Here is a 12,505-nt window from a genome sequence, read left to right on the forward strand (position 1 = left end):
TCTAGTTGCGGTGAGCGAGGGCTTCTCTTCGTTGCGGTGCGCGGGCTTCTTATTGCGGTGGCTTCTCTTGTTGCGGAGCACGGGCTCTAGGCACGTGGGCTTCAATAGTTGTGGCACACGGGCTCCGTAGTGCAGGCTCAGTAGTTGTGGCGCACGGGCTTAGTTGTTCCGCGGCATGTGGGATCTTCCCACACCAGGGCTTGAACCCGTGTCTCCTGCATTGGCAGGCAGATCCTTAACCATTGCGCCACCAGGCAAGCTCCCAAGGCACAGGTCCTTTTAAAACCCCTTTATGCCTTTCCCTAAAACTCTTCTGCAATTTATCATTCTCTTTCTCCTCTTATCAGAATTCCAACTAATTTAAAAACTTTTTTAAATGGCTCTTTAAAACTCCCCTGCCTTCCACCCAAACTCTCCCTCATTATCTACCCCAGTCTTTTTTTAATGAGATAAAAGCAATGATTACCCTAATCTCCAACTTGAAAACTGTGCACTTAAAGGGAAAAAAAAGAAAAGTGTGACCCTTTAAGTAAAAGGAAGAAAGCTCAGTAGATGGGAAATGTGCTCAAGTGAAAAGATGTTGGGATAGAATTTCTGTGTCTCAAGCTTCAAAACCCAGGGAGGAGAACAATGAGGCAGCCTGCGTGTCCAGAGCAGCCCTGAGAGAGCTGGTTGGCAGTCACCTTGGGCGCGCCAGACACTGGGAACCCACCACTCCAGCCCCCCCTGCAGCAGTCTTCAGGCAGCACAACCAGATGTTACATTTTCTCTGCTTAATTTTGGTAAAACTCCATGACCTCTTTCTCAAATTAAAAAGGCAATGCTATTTTTTTAAACCACAGGAGCTATCTTTAGTGAACCCTTCTAAGGATTTCATTAATTCATAGCCAGCCAACCAGGACTTTTCCCACAGTCTCCCACAAAAAAGCCCGGGAAGTCACTGATTGCTTGGCTGGATCTGAATATGAGCAGAGGTAAGATCAGAAATATCTAGTTCCTCCCACAGGGAGGCAAGGCATGAAAATCAAAGCTGGGCAAAAACTCATTACCACAGCTGGCCGGCAAACCCACAGCCCTGGAAAGGCGGCAAAGAGCATCTTTGATTCTGGATGGACCCTCTAGTGACTTCAGAAAATGAAAGGCATTCACAACCAGAGGGGACCGAAAGAAAATGAGACCCGTACCTCTGTTAGAAAGACCAAGCTGTCAAACCACCTAAGGGCTGCTGCCAGGGAGTGAGAGTTATTTCATTCACTTTGTTTCCTAAAGTCCAAAACCAAGATGCTTAGTTAGTGCTTAGCAGTTATTTTTTACATTTTTTTCATCCACAGTGCAGCGCAACCTGGACAGTCCAAACATCCCCTCTTCAAGCAACCAACACTTTGCAAACTGTGATTCCCATCCAGTACCAGCCCTACTCACTGCCTCTCTCATTCCCTGGGAATCTGTCCTGCAGCCTAGCAGTTGGCCAGTATGAGGACACAGTGCCAATAAACTGTGGTGTGAATGAAGGCGAGCATATTTTCATGCTACTCTCAGCACCTAATGCCACATGATGCACCAATGTTAAGAAAACATAAGTAAAACCAACTATATACTTCAATAAAAATAAAATTTTTTTAAAAATAGAACATAGGTAACTATAGAACTTCAGAGGAAACTGTCATTACAATTGCTCGCCTTACATGTCACCTCCTCAGAGAGGCCACCGAGCTCACCCGCTCTCATCACCCCATTTTAATTTCCTTCAGAGCACTTAGTCACACATAGGGAGAACCTACTATGTGCTGCCACTGATCTCCTGGTGCAGCAGGGAATGAAGCAGATCAAGGACCTGCCCTCAGGGAGCTGATAGTGCAGTGAAGGAGATGGACAGACAGACAAGAAAACACTCTTGTGTGTTTCATGGTAAAAAATTTTGTGGAGAAAACTCAAGTGAAGAAAAGAGGTGAGCGAGACAGCAGCGGTTGCTATTTTAAATAGAGCAGGTCTGGTAGTTTGTTATCCTATTTGTCTCCCTTACTACGATCTAAGCTCCAGAAACCAGGCCACACACATAGAAAATGCCAAATACTCACTGAATGAAGGAATGGCTGCTGAGGGTCACTCCTATCAAGCCATTCATCTGCTGGAGAAACCTTCCAAGTCTCACCATCCGTGACAAGTACATGCAGGCAAAACTCAAGGCACCCCTTTATCTAGTCCCAGCCTCCATCTTCAGCCTTCTTGTTTCCACTGCCTCCAATGAGCCACCCTCCTCCAGCTTTATCCATATCTTTCTTTTTGTTTTTTTCCTTTCCTTTTTTTTTTTGGCCGCGTCTTGCAGCTTGCAGGATCTCAGTTCCCCAGCCAGGGATGGAAACCGGGCCCCACAGTGGAAGTGCCGAGTCCTAACCACTGGACAGCCAGGGAATTCCCACCCACATCTTTCTTTCTGCCCAAACTGTCCCCACCTCCTGGCTCCACTCACCAGAGGCCCCACTCAAAAGTCCCCCCGGTGAGGCCAGTCTTCTTCAGCCATCTGATCCCTCCCTCTAAGCCTCCTCTGAACCGTCCAAATTAAGTGTCTTCTTCATAAGCAAATCAAGATTCCCCTTCTTCAGTGCATCACTGAAAAAGACTGAATGCATCCCACTAAATCTGGAGGCATGATGGGACGAGTCTGACTTTACTAAATGTAGGCTTCCTGGCAAAAGGTGAAATTCACACAGGGAGCCTAGGGGGCTTTGTGGAGAAGCCTCCTGGGGAAAGGCGGGCCTCCTCCAAAGCAGGGGAAACTGAGGCAGAGCAAGTAGCCAGAGTTACTGGGAACCAACTGAGACGTAGGCTAAAAAGCCAGAGTTCCAAAGGTGGGCGCCCAGCAGCACCTCAGACATTTGCTCCTCATTACCCTGCTTCTCACACTGGCAAGTGCAGAAGATGCAATGTTCTGGGATGAGGAGCGGCAGGAACCGTGGTTCATGCTACTCTGGGAGGAGTAGACAAGGCAGAGCGAGGACGGGGAGTTCCCTGTAGCTTGGAGTCCTGCCTGCATCTCGCTGTCTCTGAGCCTCCATGCCTCTGTCTCGCAGCCCCGCCTGGATAGGAAGCCACTGCAGACAGGGGCCTGGTCCTACTCCGCTTTGTGTTTTCCCAGAAAACGTAACTACAGTTTAACCACGGCCTGACACAGTAGCTGCTCTTGCCTCCTCACACCAAATAAGTCTTTGTGAACTTCAGATATCGAGCAGTTACAACAAATTGTAACCATGCGAGGGCCTGGGCCCCACCCAGAGCAAATGTGCCCCCTCCAGAGGATGGAGGCGATAAGCTGTCACTCAACAGGGACCATGCTCAGGCTGACTGCTCCTGCATTTGGTCCAGACTGCATTGCATTTTCCTCAGATAAAAGGGGAAGAAACCCTTTTCAGGAGAAAAGAAACCAGAAATCACCTGGACAGAATAAAATCACAGAGAACCATATGGCGCATCTCAGGAAAATGTACCTCTTCTTTACAAGGAAACCCTCCCTCTATCCCCGTCAGCCCTCCCACTGGCAAGTAAAACAGTCCAGCTCAGAACAGAAGTCTGGGGCCACAGCCAGCATTTTTTAAAGGGTTACCATTCATTGGGGGGAAAATCTACAAAACTGACAAAACAGAACACTTGGAAAAACTCCTAGTTTTTAAGGGAATAAAGGACTTTCAAAATCTAAAAAAGTTATAGTTAAAGCCTAATCCCTTATGATTTCAAAAGGATTCATTTGAAGTATTCATTTAATGTGTGAAAGGTAAATATCCATCTGAACATTTTAATTAATGTTATCAATTCCCATTCTCTTTTCAAAGTCACTGCTTCAATTTTATAGGCATTTCTGATAAGTTCAAGCAAGCCCCCCTACAATGTAGTAATTTTAATGAAAAGCCTCATGGTTAATGTCTATTAGATCAGGTTTGGAATAAAGAAACATACAATAAAATTATAATTTATTGAACTTCCCACAATATCTGCCATCTGTCCTGCCGTTTCAACTTTTAATGTACCAGCCTTATGCAAATTAAGACATTAGGTTTACTATAAAACAAATTCTTCTTAAAAGTGCATAGTAAAGGTAGTTTGCATTTACCCTATTAAATCACACAATTTACAGGCCAACTTCCGTTTTAGAAGAGAATTACATGTGTGTTCACATCACATCTTTATTTTGTCATCCATCCAGTGATTTGTTGAGGACAGCTGGTACCTATTAAGTCCCCCCTTTAAATGTTGTAGCCTTAATTAGCTACATCCACCTTCCCCCAACATTTCCAAACAAGGAACCAAAGAAAAGGAAAGCTGTTTTTATCATGGATGGTTTGAACAATGGAGTTGCAAATGTTAAAATAATAATCTTGGGCTTCCCTGGTGGTGCAGTGGTTAAGAATCCACCTTCCAGCGCAGGGGACACGGGTTCGAGCCCTGGTCAGGGAAGATCCCACATGCCGCGGAGCAACTAAGCCCCTGCGCCACAACTACTGAGCCTGCGCTCTAGAGCCCGCGAGCCACAACTACTGAAGCCTGCGTGCTTAGAGCCCGTGCTCCTCAACAAGAGAAGCCACCGCAACGAGAAGCCCGCGCACCCCAACGAAGAGTAGCCCCCGCTCGCCGCAACTAGAGAAAGCCCGCGTGCAGCAACAAAGACCCAACGCAGCCAAAAAAAAATAAAAATATAATAAATAAATTAAAAAAAAATAATAGTCTTCATTAGAGACTAACTAGTTATTCCATTTTTAGGTCCCTTCAGAAGAAACAGGGTACAGATGGAGTTTAAATGTCAGTCTTTGTTACTCAGGTAATTTTTCAATTGTTCAATTTTTAGTTTCATGCCTCATGTTAATAATTAAACCATTCCCAGATACTGCTCGGGAAAGCATGAGGGACAGTCTTCCCAGATATATTCTTGGTATTATTTAAGCTGTAAACGTTTTACTTGGGCTTCTGAACACGTGAGAACAAGCAGACAGGATCTGCAAGCAGAGAATAAGCCAAGTATGGTTTTCTATGAATAGACACCATGCTCTTCCCAGACACTGAAGGGTTCCCAACTCACACAATGAGAAATTCAGTTGATCAAATCGCTTTAACCTGCCGTATGTAGGTGAAACGCACACTAATTTGGTTACAATTTAGGCTTCCCTTCTTAAAAAAAACAAAACGCATTCAGGGCTTTAAAGTGTGAACGACATCAACAGGCTAAATTCTGAGCAAGATAAGGAGCCATGTCAACGAATCCCGCTTAGATTGGGTTTCTTCTTAGAGACCTGCTCCAGCTTTAATCTGCAGTAAGACTATCTGTTTCAATAGGATGTGATCACTCCTGGGCTTGTGTCTTTTCAATCAGCCAGTGGCCCTGCCGGGTTTAGAGTGGCAGAGAGGAAGTGGCCTGTGGTTAAACAGAGGAAATACCAAGGCATTTTAATAGAGCAAATAGTCTACTTCCCACAGGGAAGAGCTTCAAAGGCCCCAGGCCCTGGAGGAGACAATGTGTTACGGGGCCATCAGTCACCTAATCATGTGTCAGGCCCATTCAGAATATCCTGGCGGCCAAGACAAACACTGCCCAGGAGGACATTGCCTCCCACCAGCCAGGCAAGTTGGGCTGCCTGGAGATGGGGCCTGTGGCACCAACACAGACAGGTCCCTTGGGCTTGCTGAGGGCAGAAGAACCTCCAAATTTGGGGGACATGTGAAACGTAAATGGTCTTGGCTGCTGGAGTAGGGTGGCAGGAGAGAGGTCTGCTCCAGAGGTGCTGTCCCCCACTCTAGCCTGTCAAGTTCTGGGGATACCTAAGCCCCTGCCTCAGCCCATTCTCTTACAAATTGAGGGTGGGGGACCCAAGCTTCCAGAAGCCTAAAAACCCATCCATCGGGGCAGACACAAGAGGCAGCAAGGAATGAGAGGAACAATTAATTGTTGACTGGGTGGCCCCAGCAGCAGCAGACATCTGCTGGGGCATGGTATGTGAAAAGTTCAGGGACTGATGAGGGAAAGAGAGTTTGAAAACTTTTTTAAAAGGAAAAACACACACACACACACACACACACACACATTTTAGGCCAAATGAAGCATGAAAAATACTCAAATTAAAATAAAGACTTAAAAAAGCATTAGCTGTTCTTGCCTTTGTAAGGAAGCCATCTGTAAAGTTTGAATGGCTGAGGATATGATTTGGATCCTACCCTACTCTTTCCTGAGACTGTTTTCCAGACAGGCCCAGCTGTTCTGGGGAGGAACCCAGTGGAAGCGTCGGGTCCGCTTCACCCCCAGCCTCCTCTTTAACCCCAAGCCAGAGACACCCACCCAAAACGACTGGTTCCCCAGGTCCTCCTTCAGCCAGCCTCACCCCTGCCATTTTCCAGAGCTCGGACAAAGTCTCCACTTTACATTCTCAAAGTCCAGTGAAGTAATTTCAAGTCAAGCTCTGATTTTAAATGTTTAGAATGTGGCTTCTCGCCTCCTTCTTGTGATCACAGAAGCCCTGTCTCCTAAAGCAATGATTCTCACCATTGAGAGCATCACAGGAGCTTGTTAAAATGTCAGTTCCTGGGCCCCATCTCACTCCCATTCTGGTCCCATTGGCCTTGAATCTGCATTTTAACGAGCTCCCGAGGCAATCCCAATACTGGAAGCCCCTGGACTTCACCATGAGAAGTCATGTTTGGAAGGAAATGGTGCCTCAGTCGGAACTTAGTTGCTGGTCTCATTCACCCAGCTGTATCCCCGAGTTAAGAACTAGCACAATGCCCCAGGCACTGCAGGGGCTCCGGGTCCATTGGCTGGATGGGGGAGGGGAGAGAAGGGAGGGCTGCTCAAGAAAGATGGACCCCGGCCAAAGGATTCCCAAATTAACATAGCAAAACAGTCTGGAAGAAAGCATCACACTTCTTATAAAAATGTTTCTCTAAAAATGTGTCAACCAGAGCTGACTCATTTTTAACCAAGAATTCTGTAAAAGACACAAGAGCATGTGTAACATGGACAACACGGCCACAGGACAGGCAGACCAGATGCAGGCTTGAGAGCCACGAGCTGCAAGTGAATGAAAACACATCCAATTCAGAATTAAATAAACATGGCTGGGCCCGCAGCCAAGGAGAGTTCTTGGATTGGACTTTTATCAGGAACCTAAATTTTAATCAGCTGGAACTTCTTCTTTTCCAAGTACCACCCTATTCCTTCCTACCTTTAGAGATGAAGTATTTGCCTTAAATGGGAAACTTGCACTTCATTGTAAAGACGATGCCAGCATTCTGGCTTCCTGAATTCCTGAAGGAACAGACTTTGGTGGGGGAAGGGGGGGGGAGAGTGGAAATTGTGTTTGAGGGATAATAGACCAGGGAAGGTGTACCCCATCTAGGTAAGAAGGCAAGAAATGTTCCCTCCTTCTCCACTGCAGGAAAAGCCACTAAATAAAAACCTGTGGGAATAGATTCCTAATTTCTTGTTCCATAAATAGGCTTCTCAAACAACCAGCAAAGCAAGAGGAGGGGAAAAAAGCTCAGTGCAAGTGACCAACATAAAGTTACGCATCACAAACAAAACCATTCCACTTCCAAGAAGCAAGCAGTTAAAACTCAGTGTAAATGAGGATGCTAGCCCCTCTGGAAGTTTTACAACTTGTTACTTCTTTGTGAAAACTGTATTTATTACTCAAAGAGCAACTTTACCTGGCAAGAGCCCTAAGAGACTTTTAAAAAAAAAAAAACACTAGTCGAGGAAGTGAGCCCACAATTCATTTCTAAAACACTGCGCTGTGTTCAAGATGGTATCGGCCCCTTAATTGCCCCGCTAATAATGGGGAGGTTGTGAAATCTGACCACTTAGACCAGGCTGGCTCCTCTGAGAGCAGCCCCGAAGGGAGGGTTACAGCTGCTGAGGGTTAGCTGGCTCCAGTCACCTTGCAAGTCCTGGGAAAATACACATTCCTGCAGGGGCAAGAGTTCCTGGAACAACCTCCCCCTGGAGAGCCAGGGGGTCAATCGCTCAGCTCCTCTCCAGCACCCAGATCCTGCCCCTCCTGAGGGCTCACTTCTCTACCCCGCTGTGCCTCCACCTTCTCAAGTTCTGTGTGACGTAGACCCACAGGAAGCCCTCTCTTGCTTGCATCACACATCACCGACCCTTATATGTTAACATAGCCCCAAGTAGACTGTAAGCAACCTCAGAACTGAGACTAAGTACTATGGGCTGAACACCCACTAACTGGTAGGGGACTCGGACATGAATCAAATACCCAAGTAACTGTACACCAGTACTTACTGGGCAGCCCTCTGACAGAGCAACTTCCGTAAAATCTTACCTAGGGAGGTGGAGGCAGAGGAGGCTTCCTGCAGGAAGTGGAGCTGAGAGGGGAGGCTGAGAGGTAAAGAGAAGGAACACAGGCGGGAGCAGCATGTACAAAAGCCCACTGCGGAGAAGACACTGGAGCTCACTGCTCTGATGGTGACCCCTCCCCCACCCCCCTGCTTAAAATCTATCACTTCATACAGGATTTAGCAGGAAGGCTGCAGGGTCTAATTGGGTTCAGCCAAGATTTACAGGGCTCCAGGCTCTGAGCTCACCAACATGAGGTTAAGCGCCTGGCTAAAGAAACTAGTCTGAAGACGCAGATGTGAACAAATACTGACGATGTAGTCTGGTGAGAACCAAAGGCAAGGACCTGCAGGAGAAGGCGAAGCAAGGGGAATGGCATTCAGAGGGCTTCCTTGAGGAGGCATCACCTGAGCTGAGTCTTAGGCCAAGCAGGGGGTTCTCAGGGGAGGAAAAGCTATCCCAGGAGCAGGGAAAAAGCATGCCTCGGCAGCATGAAGGGCACAGGAGTTAGGGAGCAGGGTGGGAGGGCCAGGGGCTGAAGTTGGAAAGGTGAGTGTAAGGCAGGTGGAGAAGCTGGGTCAGGGAAAGCTGGTGGCTCCATCAGATGCATCGAAAGGCCAGTCCAGGAGGGAAGGAGCCACGCATCAGGGTGGGAAGAGCCTAGAATCCAGGAGATGGCCCTGAGGCTTCCATGCTCATTCAAAAAGTAGGTGAAGATGACCCCAAGGCAAGGACTGTGAGGCCAAGGTAGGAGCTGTTGAGAAGGTCACCCCCAGCATGAATGTGAAGCCACTGGGATGAGGGCCACCATTAATCCCGTGGGTGTGCAGGTTTAGGGGCGAACACATTCCCACAGAGAGCACAAAACCGCCAGCCTGGCTCCTCTGGGGCCCGGCTATACCCACAGCATTAAAACTTCACAAGGTCTGTGCACTGACACGTGAAGCCACCTGGGCAATTGCAGAAAAACAGCAAATTGGGCTGATCCACCTAGGCCGTCTTATGAAAGTTCAGAATAAAATACCTGTGATGCTGTTATTCAAAAGCCAACACAGCAGTTTAGATCCAGAAAATTTAGGATTGGTAAGTCAACATGGGAAAGGCTTAAGGAAAACTTTTTGATCTAAAAACTGAGGAAAACTTGGTATCTATGAAAAAAAAAATAACAACAACAAGAATAGTGGTATTTTTACTAAAATGGGACAGTAAGAAAATGTGATGTTTTACTCAAGTCGGAAGGTTACATTCACTATGGGGTTGGTGAGAGGGTGGGTTATAGCTGTCTATAGCACAGCTGTTGGGTTTGAAGACATTTCAGCTACTTGGTTCATACCTCATTTTCTGCACTGTGTTTCTCTGAATGCGGGGCAAGTGAGCTGGAGGCACCAGCCTGTGCCCCTAAAGGGGTGTCAGGTTCTAGGCCTCGACTGCTTGAGGTCGTTCAGAGCACCCCACAAGAGGTGGGTGGACGTTGTTCGAAGAGAACTACCCCATACCCACCCCTCAGAGCAGTAGTGCCAGGGCAACTAGGAAATCCCATTTACTCCTGTTTTCCAGGTGAAGAAATTGAGGCTCATGGCTGCCCAGGAGAAGAGCCAAGGTCATGTTCCACAGCTGCCTGAGTGCAAAGCCGGTGTCCCCTCCACAAGGCTGAAGGCCGTGAGTGCCCTGACACCAGGCTGGCCCTGGCTTGGGTGGGAGGGGTGCTGGGCAGATGGACGCAGTCTCCAGGTCCTCCGGCCGCCCAAGCCCAGGAGCCCTGATAGAAACTCGGGACGGCAGCGTCCCCGCGCACACCCCCCTCCCCATGTCCCACCGCCCAGATGGCATCGAAGAAGCGCTGGGTTAGGGGCAGAGGGCTCCAAGCACAGGACAAAGTCGGTGCACCCCTCCAGTCTCGTCTCGGGCACCTGCCCGAGGGGACAAGCTCATTCCTCCCTTTGGCCACGAAAAATATCCTCAACCCAAGCTGGATGGCGGTGGAAGTGGGGGCGGTTATCCGTGAGACCGTTCGAAGGGCTGGATGCGGGAGCAAAATTTACCAGCAAGTCAGGAGTCTGAGGTGGGGGTGAAAGTGGGGTAAGACGGCCCGGCCCAGAAGGAACAAAGCGGCCCCGAAAGGCGGGGGGGCGCACCCCTCCTCAGCACTCAGGGTCCCCTGCCTGGCAATCCCGGGCTTTTGCAGAGCTGTGGACCGGAGGTCCGGAAGAAGACCCCCACTCCCGTTCCAAAGCGCCCCCCACGCGAACAGCTCGGAGGATCCCAGCCCGGGGCCCTGTGCCCTGAGGGGGAGGAGGTCCCGGGCCTGGAACAAAGGGTGGGGCGCCCCCCTCCTGCCCCACGCCGGGCGCCCCTCTCGCCCGCCCTCCTGGAGCCGGACCCCGGCCGGTGGCCGCGCCTCATTAGCAACACAAAGCCGGGGTCGGGCGGCCTCTTTCAACCCAGCCGAGGCAGGCAGACGAGCGCCCCGGGAGGGAGGCAGGAGGGCGGGAGCAGCGGGATCCCAGCCCCACCGCGCACTCTGCGGAGAGCAGGCAAGTCGACGCGGGCGCCACTGCCCGCGAGCACCTGTGCCCCCGCGCTTTAGGGGACAGCGAGAAACTCGCTGTCCTCTCCTTACCCTCCAGCCACAGGTGTCGGCGCCCCGCGTTCTGCTGGAGCCGCCTGCGGCCACTGCCAGCTGGGAGCCGTTGAGGCAGGCGTTGACTGTGAAGAAGACAGAGCAGAGCTGCAGCCACGGGGCCATGGCCGTGCGCTCACCCAGCCCGGCCCTACTCTGCTGCCCGGCCGCCTGCCGCTGGCCAGCCCGGAGTGGGCGGTGGCGCTGGAGGCCGCGGCAGAGCTGGCGGCACCACCGAGCATGCGCTGCGATCCCTCGCCCCGCCCCTTCTCTCCGGGGCCCGCCCCTAGCCTCGACCCTCAGGTTTTGGCCCCGCCCCCAAGTCTGGCCCTTCCTCCTGGCCCCGCCCCGACCTCTAAGCCACGCCCCCACAGCCCATCTCCAAGTGACTTTGAGAAGCCTGCAGCTGCAGTTTTTTCCCCTCACCTGAGAGGTCTTTTTTTTTGTTTTTAATCCAGGGATTTTTCCACGTAATGCCTGCTCCCTGCAAAACTCGGGAAAACAAACCAAAAAAAATGATAATAATAGTTAAAATAATAATTTACAAGCGCCTACTATTTGCCAGTCCTCTTCTTGAATCCTCTCAAACACACCTGAAAGTGTCAGTAGTATTGTTATCCCAGTTTTCAGCACAGAAAAGCTAGGGTAATGTGGTGGTTAGAGAAATCCTGGCTGGGACCTCGGACAAATGACTAGCTCTCTCCCCATTATTGTTCCCTCCCCTTGTAAACTGGAATAACAGAGTAAGTGTCTTAGTCTGGGCAGGATTCTATTGGTTAACACATAACAAGCATTCAACAAGTGCTACAATCTACTGTTAACTGACTTGCATAAAGTCACAGAGCTGGTACCTGCCAGATCTGAGATTCAAATCCAGATTGGCAAAAACAATACTCTTAACCACTACACTTGTCAAACTTACTCTTGTGAAGTGGGTAGTACCTGTTTGGAAAAGGAAGCTGAGGCTGGGAGAAGTGAAGTAGCCAAGATCATCCAACTTCGCCACAAGCCCCTTCGCCCTTTGACCTGTCTCTGTGCTCTTGAATCCCACCTCTTCACCTTTCTCCATTGTCTTATCCCTCATCTATGCCACCACCTCCTCCTCCACAACAGCTTCCAAAGGGCTTTTCTTGCTTGCACTTTTGTCCCAAATACAATGCATTTCTCCACCTTGGATCCAGAGTGGTCTCCAAAAAGGTGTCAGAGCACTGCCTTCTCCTGATTAAAAATCTTCTGCAGTGGTTTTTATTCAATGGCCTTTAGAATAAAATCTGCACTGACCTCCTCCTCTCCCATGTTATCTCTTCCTACTCTGCCTTCACTACTTGGCTCCAGCTACACTGATCTCCCCGCTCAACCTCAGCTTGGTTTTCTTGTCTCAGTCAACCTTGAAGACTCTCACCTTTGCCAGTCCAACAAGGCAGCCTCCTCTACATGACTCTCTCCTTCCAGGGCCTAGAATTCCCCTCCCTCTCCTGTCTGCCTGGCCTACATGAGGTGATAGACAGCTCAGCTGGTACTAACACTGAGTTCCTGTATTTTCCATTGTAGCT

The 12,505-nt window shown here is 49.5% G+C and overlaps 1 protein-coding gene across 1 annotated transcript in view; it reads right to left on the bottom strand.

The window, feature by feature from the left end:
* IL17RD (interleukin 17 receptor D) overlaps positions 1–11,120 on the bottom strand; it is a 67,510-nt gene extending 56,390 nt beyond the window's left edge. Inside the window, exon 1 of the mRNA XM_036870748.1 lies at positions 10,953–11,120. Coding sequence (XP_036726643.1) covers positions 10,953–11,078 — 126 coding nt within the window. The 5' untranslated portion in view covers positions 11,079–11,120. The remainder of the gene's footprint in view (positions 1–10,952) is intronic.
* Between the last annotated feature and the right edge of the window lie 1,385 nt (positions 11,121–12,505).

This window comes from Balaenoptera musculus, chromosome 11, assembly GCF_009873245.2.
Source record: "Balaenoptera musculus isolate JJ_BM4_2016_0621 chromosome 11, mBalMus1.pri.v3, whole genome shotgun sequence".
Lineage (NCBI taxonomy): Eukaryota > Metazoa > Chordata > Mammalia > Artiodactyla > Balaenopteridae > Balaenoptera > Balaenoptera musculus.